This window comes from Ahaetulla prasina, chromosome 7 (assembly GCF_028640845.1).
Source record: "Ahaetulla prasina isolate Xishuangbanna chromosome 7, ASM2864084v1, whole genome shotgun sequence".
NCBI classification, from domain to species: domain Eukaryota; kingdom Metazoa; phylum Chordata; class Lepidosauria; order Squamata; family Colubridae; genus Ahaetulla; species Ahaetulla prasina.
The window spans coordinates 96,713,391-96,729,653 of record NC_080545.1 but is presented as its reverse complement, the minus strand read 5'-3'; the positions used below and the strand labels follow the sequence as shown (position 1 = coordinate 96,729,653).

Sequence of the window (16,263 nt, the reverse complement as noted above, 5' to 3'; positions counted from 1 at the left end):
AAGACAGAGTGGCTGTGGATGCCGGCATCCCGGTACAGTCAGCTAAATCCGCGGCTGACCATCGGTGGCGAGTCAGTGGCCCCGATGGAGAGGGTTCGCAACTTAGGCGTCCTCCTGGATGAACGGCTGTCTCTAGAAGATCATTTGACGGCCGTCTCCAGGAGAGCGTTCTACCAGGTTCGCCTGGTACGCCAGTTGCGCCCCTTTCTGGACCGGGATGCCCTATGCACGGTCACCCACGCACTCGTGACGTCTCGCCTGGATTACTGCAATGCTCTCTACATGGGGCTCCCCTTGAAGGGCATCCGGAGGCTGCAGTTAGTCCAGAATGCGGCTGCGCGGGTGATAGATGGAGCCCCTCGTGGCTCCCGTATAACACCCATCCTGCGCAGACTGCACTGGCTGCCTGTGGCCTTCCGGGTGCGCTTCAAGGTTTTGGTGACCACCTTTAAAGCGCTCCATGGCATAGGGCCGGGTTATCTACGGGACCGCCTGCTGCTACCGAATACCTCTCACCGACCCGTGCGCTCTCACAGAGAGGGACTCCTCAGGGTGCCGTCAGCGAGGCAATGTCGTCTGGCGACGCCCAGGGGAAGGGCCTTCTCTGTGGGGGCTCCCACCCTCTGGAATGAACTGCCCCCAGGACTTCGTCAGCTTCCGGACCTTCGGACCTTCCGCCGCGAGCTTAAAACATATCTATTTAACTGCGCAGGACTGAGTTAGATTTTAGTTTGTGGGTTTTATCTTGGGTTTTAATTTTTATATTTTTAATTAAGGCTTTTGAATAAGTTTTTTAATTGTTTTTAGAATTGTATTTATTGTATTTTTTGTTTTTTAAATGCCTGTAAACCGCCCTGAGTCCTTTGGGAGATAGGGCGGTATATAAATATAAACAATAAATAAATAAATAAATAAATTAACTGAGAAAAGCTGTTTGATTGAAGGATAAAATGTAAGCTAAGTCTACAAGAAGATCCAAATGACCAAATTAGTTATGCTATTTTGCAGTTAGAGTTGATTTCAGAGAAGCCATCCTTTCATTTTGATAACACAAAGAGTGTTTAGTGTATCCTTGACATAGTTACTAGCATCAATTTTCAAGAATGCAGACTTTTCAGTAATCTTATGTATAGAAACATGAACCTCTGAAAGATTTTATACTTTGCTTTTAGAAAATGAAGCTTGGAGAAGCACTGGCATGTTTGCTCCCCCAGCATCAACGGTCACTTTATTATTCCCAGCCTCCACTCTCAATGCAAAATTGCAGGTAATATTAGTTTTAAATTACACATCAGTCATGATATATAGATAAGATTCTTCAGGCCCTATATACACTAAGATAAGACCCAGCCTCCCCCTCCCAATTTTGCTCCCTTCCTCTCCATCTTTGTCAGTTTTAAGCTAATTGAACGTTACTATTTATTGTTTTAATGTTTTTTATCAGCTTTTAAAGATTGTAAGTCTCTTATCAGTTTATAAAGATTGTGTTCATATTTGTACTCCATCAAAATGTTTATGCAGAACTTTCAATTTCATAATCATAGTTTCAGATTGCAAGAGATAAATATATTCATACATTGAGATTCCTGCAGCAATAAGACAGTTTATTCTCCAGCTTTAGATCCACATCTCCAACCTATCAACATGACAGGGCAAAACAAAGATGGTAGCAGGAGAAAAGATTGTATGCTTCTGCCACTAGTAACTAGACTTAGTTGCCATGAAGTTCATTTGGGTTTTAGCATGTCCCATACCCAGGTCTGAATCCTGGTTGAGAGAGATTCAGATAATTGGCTTCAGCCAAGGTTCTCGGAAGCTGCTGCACAACCACATTTTCAAGCATCTTCCCCAGAAAGGGGAAGTTAAATACTAGATGAAAATTACCCAGTATATTGGAGGCCAGTGAGGGAGTGAACCAAGGCCTCTTTAAGAAGTAAAGGAACAACCCCCCTGACTTAAGGAAGAGTTAGTCATTATTAGAACCCTGTCAATGACATCTCCCAGTTTCTTTAATAAGCCCGCAGGGGCATGGATCTAAAGAACAGGTGGCTGAACTTATGGTCTTGAGAACTTTGTTCATTTCCTCATACACAACAAGTTGAAGTGGCTCTAACCTGTGTTTGATCAAGATCATCCTTTCTTGAGTGCCAGCAACACTGTAGATGTCTCACTGTAGACGAGTCAGCAGTGTGCAGCAGCTGCCAAAAAAGCCAACACAGTTCTGGGCTGCATAAACAGAGAGATAGAATCAAGATCACGTGAAGTGTTAATACCACTTTATAATGCCTTGGTAAGGCCACACTTGGAATACTGCATTCAGTTTTGGTCGCCACGATGTAAAAAAGATATTGAGACTCTAGAAAGAGTGCAGAGAAGAGCAACAAAGATGATTAGGGGACTGGAGACTAAAACATATGAAGAATGGTTGCAGGAACTGAGTATGTCTAGTTTAATGAAAAGAAGGACTAGGGGAGACATGATAGCATTGTTCCAGTATCTCAGGGGCTGCCACAAAGAAGAGGGAGTCAAGCTATTCTCCAAAGCACCTGAAGGCAGGACAAGAAGCAATGGTGGAAACTAATCAAGGAGAGAAGCAACTTAGAACTAAGGAGAAATTTCCTGACAGCTAGAACAATCAATAAGTGGAACAACTTGCCTCCAGAAGTTGTGAATGCTTCAACCCTCGAAATTTTTAAGAAAATGTTGGATAGCCATTTGTCTGAAATGATGTAGGGTTTCCTGCCTGGGCAGGGGGTTGGACTAGAAGACCTCCAAGGTCCCTTCCAACTCTGTTATTATGTTATGTTATGTCTCTTTTTTCTTTTCATCACCTTCAATTCTTCCACGAATCATGGGGACTGACAGGATCCATGAGAAGAGAGAGGTTGCATGGGTATGATTTGATGTAATGCCTTGGCCACCATCACCTTATTCCAAGCAGTGACCAAGGCTTCAGATGGACTTTGCAGCAGACCAGAAGGAATAACCCCGAGCTCTCCCTGAAACACATCTGAGTCCATCAGCTTTCCCCAGAGGCCTTCTGTGAAATAGAAATGGTCTTCTTTGTTGCCTTCAGATCACACTTGAACCTGCACCTGTTCCCTGGTGATGCCATAGATCATTACAGACTGCACTCCGATTAGCAAATCTTCAGCAATGCAGCATTTTCCAGTTCATCTCAGGTTCATCTATCAGCCCTGATCTTTACAGTAGCAACCAGAAAACTTCAACAGCCATCGTTGCCTAAATCATCTTAAATTGCTGGCCAACACCTCCTCCATTTTCCAGTTCCCCCCCCATTCAAGAACTTTTCTTTTTTAAATTTCTGCCTTTTTTGTCCTCTGGGAAATTTTCCTATGAGAAATTCCTTTCCTCCCATTGGCTCAGGCTCTTATCAGTTAAATACAGCCAACTGTTTGTCTGGGTGTCTGAATGTTTCCATAACTGGCAGCAAAAGAGACTAATCTCCTGGTTGTTGGTGACTTATTTCATATAGTTCCTGTCTAATGTCTTGGCCATGTTACAGGTTCTTTTTTGAACAACCTATCACTAGATCGACTCAGATTCAATAGACACAAAGTTTCAGAAACTTGATCAGTTGATTGCATTTTTGTAACTCAACTCAGTAACTGTGGAGGGGGGGGGAGGGTATTTATATTTTCCAAAGCTTTCAAAAAAAGATTATAATATAACTTAATTATAAAATAAAATAAATATAATGCTTTCAAGTAGAGCAGAAATTAATCTCAGTCACCAAAAAAAGTGTGTTTTAACTATTTTCTATAGGTTCTTTATCTACTCTACATTCTTTAATATTCAGTTTTAGTATGTTTCTGTATATTTATCTTCTTGGTCTTCAGTTTGTTAATTGCTGACTTCTCTATTCTTGCTGCCTTAATCCCTCCATTATCACTCTCTGTAGACCACCCATTCGATCTGCCTTTGATAATTTTTTAGTTTCTGCTTCCAATTTTGTTCACATTAGGACTTCTCCACCTTTTCTTTCCAGGGCTTCTGGACTCTTCGCTTCTTCCCAATTTTAGTTCCACCTGAAGGAAACCTTTCCCTCATGCAGCTCTAAGGGAAGGAAAATGCTTATTTCTCCCCTAGTTTCCTCAGCTCTTGTTTCCTTTTCTATTGACTCTCCTCATCAGGGCTGCTTGTCTCTTAGTTTGCCAATTGATTTAACTCCTGAGCTTTGGCTTGGTTTATTCAGTCCTCACAGGGCCTGTGGTGGCAAAGCTCCAGGCAACCATCTTGCCTTTCCTCCTTCCCACCTCCTGTTTGGTACTTCTATTTAATTGGCCCCTGGGTTGTCTTTGGCTTCATCTTTTCTCCTTATTTGCTTCTGAATTGGCTTCATGACTTTTTTCTTCTGAATTCTGGCTCCTTCTGAGGGAAATGGCTTGAAAAATGCTTTCTTCATGCAGTTCTGAGGGGGAAAAATGCATTTTTCTCCCCAGTTTCCTCAATTGCTGCTTCCTCTTCCATTGCCACTCCTCATCAAGGCTGCCTATCTCTTAAGTTGCCTGTTTATTTGACTTCTGACATTGGCTTCATTTATTCAGTCCTCACAGGGCCTGTGGTGGCAAAACTCCAGGCAGCCATCTTGCCTTTCCTCCTTCCCACCTCCTGTTTGGTACTTCTATTTAATTGGCCCCTGGGTTGTCTTTGGCTTCATCTTTTCTCATTTGCTTCTGAATTGGCTTCATGACCTTTCTCTTCTGAATCTTGGCTTCTTCTGTGGAAAATGGCTTGAGAAATGTTTCCCTCATGCAGCTCCGAGGGAAGGAAAAATGCATTTTCCTCCCCAGTTTCCTCAATTCCGTTGCCACTTCTCATCATAAATTTGCCTGTTTATTTGATTCCTGGCTTTGGCTTGGTTTATTCAGTCATGTCCTCATGAGGCCTGTGACAGAAGAGCTCCAGGCAGCCATCTTGTCTTCCCTCCTTCTAGCCTCAGGCGCAGCACTTCTGTTTGATTGGCCACTGGCTCATCTTTGGCTTCATCTTTTCTCCTTATTTGGTCCTGGATGGGCTTCTTCTCCTCTTCTTATCAGTATTAGCTCTATCTGAGAGAAATGGCTTGAAAAATGTTTCCTTCATGCCAGATCCTGAGGGAAGGATCCCCCTCCTCAGATTCCTCAGTTACAGCCTCCTTCCTGGTTGCCTCCCCTCACCACGGCAGTCTATCTTTTAATTTGCCTTTTTATTTGACACCTGAGCTTTGGCTCTGTTTATTTGACTTTGTCTTCATGAGTCCTTTGGCTGCAGAGTTCCCAGGCAGCCATCTTGACTTCCTTCTCAAAATGATTCTGTTTGATTGGTCACTGCTGTTTGATTGGCAGCTGGGTTGTCCCGACAACGGGAGAGGGCTGAGAAGGCACACAGGTGCTTCTCACCTGCTCAGGTATGTTGTCCTTCCACAGACCTTAAATAAATAAATTGTGCCCACCATCCTAAAAGTACTTAAAGCATCCTAAAAGCATCCTAAAAAGCATTATTTGTTTTTCATTTCAGAAATATACTTTGTGTTACTCAAATATTGATGTGTGCACGAAATACAAGACTATTATTTATTAGAATTATATTCTGTATATGTATATTTATAATTTTAGATATAATTTATATTTTATATCAAATATAGCCAGTATTAGTGTAATATACTATAGGACTATCAGGATTGCTATAGTATAGTAATAGTATATTATTTAGTATGAATATAGTAGTATTAAATTACACATATAAATCTTGTGTATAATTTATCATTTATATCAGTGTTTCCTAGCCTTAAAGAATTTAAAATGTGTGGGCTCCAACTCCCAGAATTCCCCAGCCAGTCATCCTGAGGAATCTGGAGGTTTAAACCCACACTCTGGTTGCCAAGGTTGAGAAATCCTGGTTTATTTACCACTTCTAAACAGAATCAGAGGGATGCTGAAATAGTCATAAGTCACTTTTTTCAGTGCCGTTCTAACTTCAAACATTCACTAAACTTATGGTTGTAAATCAAGAACTACCTGTATGAAGACATTTATCTTTAGAATGACTTGTTCATTTCAATGGAGGTCGTTTTCCATAGGTGCAGATTGGGTGCCATATTGATAATTTAGTCAATGACAAGAGATGGAGGCGTCCTCCAGTGGTCACAAGGCGTTTTAAGGTGAAGACTGCGAAGATGGAGGTCTCCAGTTTGTGGGGAGGCCTCCTGTACATCATTGTACCAGAGAACTCTTCATTGGGCTACTTCTCTATCACCATCGAAGGGGCCACCCAGGCTCCTTATTTCAAGCATGGTAACACAACTCCTTCCTCAATTGATGAAGTTCAAAACTTTTCTACTTTGCTGGTTGATTCTGATCTGGCTTCAAAAGGCATCAGAGATAGCCAACTGTCAGGAGTCCATCTCCATTTAGAAATCCAGCAGAAAAATGGCTACCCTTTAGTATCCATAGTAGTAGTTAGTATTTCAGAGAAATGTTGCAAAACAAGTATTTACAAGAAGTAAGCTGCTAAAGAGATGTGGTGGCTCAGGGGCTAAGACAGCTGAGCTTGTCGATCGAAAGGTCGGCAGTTCGGTGGTTTGAATCCCTAGTGCTGCCATGTTATGGGGTGAGCACCTGTTACTAGTCCCAGCTTCTGCAGTTTTGAAAACACGTAAAAATGCAAGTAGAAAAAATAGGGACCACCTTTGGTGGGAAGGTAACAGTGTTCTGTGCGCCTTTGGCATTGAGTCATGCCGGCCACATTACCACAGAGATGCCTTCAGACAGTGCTGGCTCTTCGGCTTTGAAACGGAGACGAGCTCGCCGCCTAGAGTCAGCAATGACTAGCACGTAAGTGCGAGGGGTACCTTCACCTTTACCTTTTTAAGCTGCACCACTGTATATCTTCTGTTTAAATATCATCCTGAAATTATAGTGGAGTCAAGAAAGGCTCATATTTAAACTAGGAGACTTACAGAATATTGTATTCAAGGCCTTTGGAGGCTTAATTATTATTTCATTTCTTTATGCAGTCTGTATTTTAGTAAGTCTCAGTGCTCTGCAATGAAATATTGGGAATAGTGAAAACAATTCATCTGGATATCTTGGAAAGTCCATTTTAAAAATGGGTGATTCCTCACTATCTTAAACAATTGCTCTTCCTATGGCAAAAATGTTAGAAATTCAGTTTATATATAGCACCACAGGGCAAAGAGTACAGTCACCATGTGCTTTACTGTTCAAGTGTTTTACACTGTAACAGGAAAAGGGAAACTCTGCTTAGAACAAAAGGTCAGGGACTATATACCATAGACCCAAACTTGCAAATACAGCCATCTACTGGATGAATGCTACTGTAGTTGTTGCACAGAAATACATCTCAACAATGAATTCCAACAAAAAGTCAACAACGTTTCCCATTGTGGATGCAACAGAGATTTGTTAAAGAAAATCAGTGGAAAATAAGGGTGAAATTTTTGTATCTCTTTGCCTTTTCTTGGAATGTATCATTGGCCACACCTTTCAAAATATCGTGATCATGAAAGCATTTTTCTTTCTCCAACCTATTTTTGGTTTAAGAATATAATGTACCCAGGTGTTTTGTTTTAAATGTTTATTTAGGTGAAACCAGCATCCAGGATTGGCAAGATACTATCCGCCATTATCCTGCTCCCTGGGCAGAACTGGAAACCGAAAATATCATCCTCACACTGCCATCGGATACTATACGTAGTCACGATGGGATCGCTTTCCTCCTCCAGACTTGGGATCAGATGATGAGGGCCATCACCCACTTAGCAGCCATCCCTCCTATTTTTCCCAGACCAGAGAGGGTTGTGGCAAATGTTCAAATATCAGAAGGCAAGTATAAACTAGTTCACATCACACTCTGTAGAAGAAAACCATAAAATATTATTGGCCTGTGTTCCTAATTTACAGCTCAAAATGTCTTTTAATAGAACTATTGTTCTAATGCTATGATAGCAATGTTCCAATATCTGAGTTGTTGCTACAAAGAGTAGGGAGTCAAGCTATTCTCCAAAGCACCTGAAGGCAGGACAAGAAGCAATGGATGAAAACTCATCAAGGAGGGAAGCAATTTAGAACTAAGGAGAAATTTATTTAGTTAGAACAATTAGTTCCACCTAAAAGAGTGGAACAATTTGCTGTGGCCATCTCATCACAGACATCTCTCCATGGTCAATTTGCTGCGACCACTTCTCCGTGGCCCACTTTCCATGGGATAATTTGCCACAACCAACTTGCTGAAGCCATTTTGCCATGGCCAATCCATCACGGCCATCTAGCCGGATCCAACTAGCCATGGGACAAGTCGTTGCAGAACAATTCCATGCTGGATAACTCAATGTGTTAAATGTTATCTGCCAATGTTTCTTTGACATTACTTCCATTGACAAGAATGGAAATAATGTCAAAAAAACAATAGCAGACAATCCTCATGGAATTGTCCACGGCACATTGTGCCGTGGCGAATTGGCCATGGTGAGTTGATACTGGATAGATGGCCACAGTGAGTTGGCTGCAATGAGTTGTCCTAGACCAGGGGTGTCAAACTGGACGGTGTCACGTGTCGTATTGTGATGTATTGCGATGTTTTTTGCCTTTGCAGAGCCGGGGTGGGCATGGCTTGTGCATGCAGTTTCACAGCTCTGTCCTAGACCCTCCATTTAATTATATCCCTCCCAACTTTTTCGCTAGATTGGGTGCGCACTGGCTATCCAATCATGATTCATCTGTGGGCCGTGCCTGCCTTCATAGATGTGCAAGCTTTCTACACTAAAGGAACCTGGGGCCCAATTCATGAACTCGGTCATAACCAGCAGAAAAATGGGTGGAATTTCCCTCCCCATACGGACGAAGCCACCTGCAACCTCTGGGCCGTTTACGTCAATGAGACCGTGCTGAGCATCTCCCGAGAAATAGCCCACCCAGACCTTCAACCGGGTGCAAGAAAGGAGAGGATTGAGAACTACATTAGAAATGGAGCTAATCTGGACGACTTTGAAGTGTTCACTGCACTTGAACCCTATTTGCAGGTAAGAAAGCTGTTCATGGGAGGTCACTGGTATAATACAGATAGTCTTCGACTTACAACAGTTCACTTAGTGACCATTTGAGGTTATAATGGCATTCAAAAAAGTGACTTCTGTTTTTCACGCTTATGACAGTTGTAGTATCCCCATTGTCCGTTCATGAATATTTGGACACTTGGCAACTGACTCATATTTATGATGGTTGCAGTGTCCTGGGATTGTGTGATCCTCTTTTGTGACCTTCTGAGAAGCAAAGCCAGATTCACTTAACAACCATGTTACTAACTCAACAGCTTCACTGATTTACTTAAGAACTGTGGCAAGCAAAGTCGTAAAATGGGGCCAAACTCACTTAACAAATGTCTTGCTTAGCGGCAAGAATCTGGGCTGCAATTGTGGTCGTAAGTTGAAGACTACCTCGATGTAGGATTGTAGGGTTGGGAGTGGGGAATCTTCTTCAAATAGCGGAAGAAAATCCTATCAGTGCAGGTCAGTTCCTGCAATCAGTTAAAAAATGGATTTGTGACTTCTCTGTTTTTATACTGGTGGCCTTTGATCTAGACCAGGGGTCTCCAACTTGGCAGCTTTAAAACTTGTGGATTTCAACTCCCAGAATTCCAGGAATTCTGGGAGTTGAAGTCCACAAATCTTAAAATTGCCAAGGTTGGAGACCCCGATCTAGACAACCTAAGGTCATATAACAAAAAAATATGTAATCACTGAGGTATAGATCACGGATCTATACAATTACCTATTTTTCTTCAGCTGCAGGAAGCCTTCGGTTGGGACCCCTACATCCACATTTTCGCGAAATACCAAACCATGAGCAACATCCCAGATGAGAAAAAGGACAAGATGAACCTGTGGGTAGAAACCTTCTCTCAGGAAGTCAAAAGAAACCTGGCTCCTTTCTTCAAAACTTGGGGGTGGCCCATTGAGGACAGTGTCTCTGAGAAGCTGGCCTTATTCTACCCCGCCTGGGCAGAGGATCCCATGATAGAGTACCGGCACTCTTGAAGGACCAGAAGCCAAGATTATCTCCATCAGGAATTGGGGGGGTGGGGATAAGTTACTTAAAACTGAGTCTGGTAAAACCAATGAACTTGGAAGAGTCTTCAGCTGTCGCATAAAGTCTTCTTCAGCTGCTGCCTTTGGAGAATTTCAACTCCCCTCTTTGGTTGCTACCTCTTTTAAAAAAAATCTCTTTCTTAGGAGAATCCTGATTCTTGCAACTTTTAAAACTGAAGATTTTAAGCCTACGTGGAAAACACACAAACACACATACACACACACAATCCAACCTTATTTTAATCACTGATCCAATATGGGGAAATTGGACCTGTAAACTGTTTGCTAGCCATATGAGGCTACAAGTTTAGAGAACCTCATGTTTTCATTATAATCTCTAATATTGTATTAAGTTCAGTTCCCAAACTGGCATTTCCTGTATTTTTCACAAAGAACTCTTTCTGATGTTGCCACACATTTGTAATGATTATTATTAAGCTCTTTGCTGGTCTAAATAAAAATTGAGTATATTAAATATATAACTGTTTGATCTTTCTCAGTGGCTTGTGCCCTCCAATTTACTTGATCCTTTCTTGAGTGGATTCTGGATTCTATCATGTTAGTTTACTTTTTTTTCCCAGTTTCTGCTTTCGTTTTGACTAGGTCTGAAATAAATTTTTGAATGCTTTCTTCTTTGTGATTTTAGAAAACCTGGAAACCCTATTTTATAAATGTTTTAATTGTTCCAAAATGCTTCCATGGGTGGCGGCCCTTGAATGAACTTCTTTAGGGTCAGAAACTAAGCAGGGTAATAAGAACATGGATGGGAGACCACCAGCAAAGCCCAGGGCTGTGCAAAGCTAGTCGATCAAATGACAATTCTGGAGTATGCTCTTAAAAGAAAGGTGAAAAATTCAAGTGACTAAAAGGTGAAGAAGGTGGAGGGAATGCCCTCAAGCCACCAGCTCTTCACATTCTTATACTTCCATGCTAATTGGCAGATCTAGTGGCTAAGACACTGAGCTTGTTGATCAAAAGGTCGGCAGTTCAGCAGTTCGAATCCCTAGTGCTGCGTAACTGGGTGAGCTCCCGTGACTTGTCCCAGCTTCTGCCAACCTAGCAGTTCGAAAGCATGTAAAAAATGCAAGGAGAAAAATAGGGACCACCTTTGATGGGAAGGTAACAGCGTTCCGTGCACCTTTGGCGTTGAGTCATGCCGGCCACAGGACCACGGACACGTCTTCAGACAGCGCTGGCTCTTTGGCCTTGAAACGGAGATGAGCACCGCCCCCTAGAGTCGGGAACGACTAGCACATATGTGCAAAGGGAACCTTTACCTTTAACTCTCTTCTGGAAAACCTTTGCATCCTTCAGTTAGGGCAAAACTTTTTAAAATTAAAATTAAATACAGGAGCAGAGTGTCATGTTCTTTCACAGCAACACGACGGCCAGGGTAGATGCCATATGGGCACAACCTAATAATGTTTGGGAGATGCCGACTGTCATTTGAGGTGTCCTGGCTGAGTGTGTCGGCCATCTCCCTATGAATAAGGAAACCATAAGTTTCCCCTGCAATTCAAAGCAATGAGCTGCAAATGGAGAGGAAGGCATTGGAAAAAATAAAAGCTTTCTTACTTCACACCCCCCCCCCCTTTCATGTTATAGGGCTGAAATTGGCAGCTGAGGTTTGGGAGTCTTATTCAGTAATTGAGTCAGACTTCTCTGGAAGAAACAAAGAGACGGAAACATGAAATTTTCAGTTATGAGGAAGGAAAGCATTTTAAGCAGAGGAGGCTCTTCTGTCTTGTCCAGACAGCCACAATCTGGATTCTTACATCACAATCTTACAATCTGCAGAAGTCTGGATTCAGAGAGACGTAACAAAATGTGCAAGGAATAGAAAGTCCTGCAGAAAAAGGCTAACGGAACTGGTGCGCACAGTTTTGAAGAAAATATGTGTTAAGGCAGTGATTCCCAAAGTGTTAGCCGCGGCTCCCCAGGGAGCCGCGCTATCGTCATGGGGGCGCCGCGGAATATCTGCGCCCGCTGGGTCTGGCGCTGATGCGCCATTTCTGGGGCGTCTGGTGCGCATGCGCAGTTGCAGGTTGGATTTCCGGGGGAGCCGCGGGCGAAAAAGATTGGGAACCTCTGTGTTAAGGGACGATATGATTATAGTCTTTATTCACGCGTGTTTAATCAAGTCTCTATCCCAGTCATACTCCTGATTTGAGATCAGGGGTCTGCTGCTGCGGGTTTGCAGGGGTTCAGGAGAACCTCTAGCTAAGATTCTATGCAGTTCAGAGAACCCCCAAATCCCAATCCTGGCTGGTCCTGACCACCCCTCCCTTCCGAGGAGTCCCCACGGCAGGGGTGAAATCTAAAAATTTTCCCTACCGGTTCTGTGGGCGTAGCTTAATTGGTGGGTGTGGCTTGATGGTCAGATGGCTTGGTGGGCATGGCCAATAACAATAAATAATAAAAATAATAAACAAAGTATAAAAAACAATAAGAGGTTCCAAAAACCAACTTTCACACTTTACACACAACACAACACAACTGACTCACACACAATGTAAAAGCAGCTGCACTTCACACTTCACATAGCCACAAAAAGCTCAAAAACCAACTTTCACACTTTACACATACACAACTAACACACACACACACAATATGCCACATACAGCTTTTTGAGATTTTGTGTGTTTGTGTAGTTAGAGTGAAACACTACAGAAACACACCAAATCTCAGAAAGCTGCACAAATATTTTATTTTATTTTATTTTATTTTATTTTATTGTGGACTTCAAATCCCAGAGTTCCTCAGCAAAGCCAGCCAGTTGATCACCGAGGAAATAGATTAGCTGAGCGATTGATTCTGTCTGACTGAAAGTGAAACTAGAGCTTTTGGGCTGGAAAGAGAGCCATCAGGTAAGTGCCTTAAAATCTCTACTTTTACTTGTAGAAAACATGTTTTCTACAAGTAAGAGTACAAGTAAAGTTCTGCTGTTTTTTACTTTTAAAGGCCTGTTTCTGCTGAAGCAAAACCGGCTTTTAAAAGTAAAAAAAACCAAACCTCTGCAGATGATGCGGCTCAGCAGAGGCAGGGGGGCAGGGCCAGGGATTTTTGCTACCGGTCCTTCGAACCAGCAGCCGCCATCCTACCGGATTGCGCAATCCCCTCCGATCCAGTAGCATTTCACCCCTGCCCCATGGGGCCTGTTTTGGAAGCAGGTAAGTGCAGGACGCATGCGGAGGCTCAGGGAGAGTGAAAAACAAGTCTACCAGAGTTCGGGAAGACCAGAAACAGGGCCATTTATGGACTCCAGAGCCTGGGGAGGCCGTTTTTGCTCTCCCGGAGGCTCAAGGAAAGCCTCTGGAACCTGGGGAGGACAAAAATGCCCTGGTGCAGGAGGCCGATTGGGCCACGCCCACCTATCAACCAGGCAGAGAACCCCTTGCTAAAATTTTTGAAGCCCATCCCTGCTTGAGTTCTGGTACTTTACCACATTTTTGGCATATTGTCCATTGCAGCGCAACCTTTTTTTGGGGGGGGGGGGGAATGTTTTTTAATTTTTACACACAAACAACAACATAAAATGTATCTTTTCTGAACAAAATATCAGCCAGGTACATGATTACATCCAGTTCCATTTTTTTCCAACACCTCTTATACGTTTTTGTCAATATATTTTCCTTCCTCCCTTTTTTTTATTTCCCTATTCTAATCTCACCCTCCATCACCAATTTTAATCTTTAGCCGAATCTATCCCTTTCCCCCCACTTTTTCTTTTCTTATTTATGTTAAAACCCTATATTCCCATTTACTAAGTTCTTTTCGATCTCCATAGCAACATCCATAGCAAAGCATCAATCATCTCTTTACATTTCAATAAACATTTTAAAATTGTTATTCATAATCTTATAAAGAAAATTTAAAAAAAAAACAAGCAGACATTTCCATCATTTCAAAGAGTCTAGTATTTATATATTCCCATCTCATTAATAGGGGAGACGGTGGCTCAGGGGCTAGGATGTTGAACTTGTCGATCGAAAGATCAGCAGCTCAGCGGTTTGAATCCCTAGTGCTGCCGTGTAAATGGGTTAGCTCCCGTTACTTGTCCCAGCTTCTGCCAACCTAGCAGTTTCGAAAACACGTAAAAATGCAAGTAGAAAAAATAGGGACCACCTTGGTGGGAAGGTCAAGATCAAGGCAAAGCAATAGATGCAATCTACATAGACTTCTGCAAAGCTTTTGGCTCAGTAGTACATGATAAACTTCTCCTAAAACTAAAATCCTACGGCATTTCAGGACCTCTTCACAATTGGATAACTGCTTTTCTGTCAAACAGACAACAAGTGGTCAAAATTGGCAATGCTCTATCAAATCTTGTTCCTGTCAAAAGTGGCATTCCTCAAGGCAGCGTTCTTGGACCAACGCTCTTCATACTATACATAAATGATCTCTGTGACCTTATCTCAAATTATTGTGTTCTCTTTGCTGACGATGTTAAACTATTTAACACCACCAACAATACTACTATCCTTCAAAAAGACCTTGACTTTGTATCCGATTGGTCTAAAACTTGGCAACTCCAAATCTCAACCAGCAAATGCTCAGTCTTACATATTGGAAAAAAGAACCCAAACACTAAGTACAAGCTTGATGGACATTACCTTACAGATGACCCCCACTCTGTTAAAGACCTTGGAGTTTTCATATCAAATGACCTAAGTGCCAAAGCCCATTGCAACTATATAGCAAAAAAAGCTCTAAGAATTGTAAACCTAATTTTGCGTAGCTTCTTTTCCAAAAACTCTACAGTACTAACCAGAGCATACAAAACATTTGCTAGCCCTATTCTTGAATACAGCTCACCTGTCTGGAACCCATACCACATCTCTGACATTAATACAATTGAATGCATCCAGAAATATTTTACAAGAAGAGTTCTCCGCTCCTCTGAAAACAACAAAGTACCTTATACCACCAGACTTGAAATCCTGGGATTAGAAAACTTAGAACTCCACCAACTCCGACAAGACCTGTGTTTAACACATAGAATCATCTGTTGCAATGTCCTTCCTGTTAAAGACTACTTCAGCTTCAATCGCAATAATACAAGAGCAAACAATAGATTTAAACTTAATGTTAACCGCTTCAATCTTGATTGCAGAAAATATGACTTTTGTAACTGAGTTGTTAACGCTTGGAACACATTACCTGACTCTCTGGTCTCTTCTTAAAATCCCAAAAGCTTCAACCAAAAACTGTCTACTATTGACCTCACCCCATTCCTAAGAGGACTATAAGGGGTGTGCATAAGAGCACAGAAGTGCCTACTGTTCCTGTCCTATTGTTTCCTTTCATTATATCAAATTAATATAGTTATTGCATACTTTTGGTCATATATATGCTTATATGATGTGTTGTTGTTTTATGTTGATGCTTGTGTATACTGTTGTGACAAAATAAAATAAAATAAAATAAAATAAAATAAAAAGATAACAGCGTTCCGTGCGCCTTTGGTGTTGAGTCATGCCGGCCACATGACCACGGAGACGTCTTTGGACAGCACTGGCTCTTCGGCTTTGAAACGGAGATGAGCACTGCCCTGTAGAGTCGGTAACGACTAGCACATATGTGCGAGGGGAACCTTTACCTTTACCTTTATCTCATTAATATTTCAACTTTAATTTATTTCAATTCCATTTTTTTCTTAAAATTCCTTGCTTTCTTTGCTTGTCTTATATTTCTATCCATTCTCCTTTTTTCCTCTTCCCCCATTTTTTGTTTTTCTCTATTAGTCACTATATAGTCCTTTGACTTTGTATTTTTTCCTTCCCTTCTTTTTTCCCTTGTTTCTTCCTTCCCACCTTGTTGGTTTTTTCCCCCTTCTTGTTTTCAGTATTTTTTCATTTACTTTCATCAGCTTCTTTGTGCTATTTCCCTTTTTATTTCCCTCCCTTTTTATTTATTTTATTTTATTTATTTTGTCACACAGTATATATAAGCATAAGCATGAAATAACTATACAATATATAAGCATATATATAAGTATGGGTATGTAATAACCATATTAATTGGATATAACGAAAGGAAACAATAGGCCAGGAATGGTAGGCACTCTTGTGCTTTTATGCACGCCCCTTACAGACCTCTTAGGAATGGGGTGAGGTCAATAGTAGACAGTTTTTGGTTGAAACTTTTGGGATTTT

At 41.7% G+C, this 16,263-nt stretch overlaps 1 protein-coding gene across 1 annotated transcript in view; it reads left to right on the top strand.

Moving 5' to 3' along the window:
- Positions 1-16,263, top strand: part of LOC131202597 (TRPM8 channel-associated factor homolog) — a 54,951-nt gene that overhangs the window by 14,271 nt on the left and 24,417 nt on the right. The window contains exons 4-8 of the mRNA XM_058191700.1: positions 1,173-1,267; positions 6,083-6,296; positions 7,608-7,847; positions 8,706-9,043; positions 9,806-10,041. Of these exons, the coding sequence (XP_058047683.1) occupies positions 1,173-1,267; positions 6,083-6,296; positions 7,608-7,847; positions 8,706-9,043; positions 9,806-10,041 (1,123 nt within the window). The remainder of the gene's footprint in view (positions 1-1,172; positions 1,268-6,082; positions 6,297-7,607; positions 7,848-8,705; positions 9,044-9,805; positions 10,042-16,263) is intronic.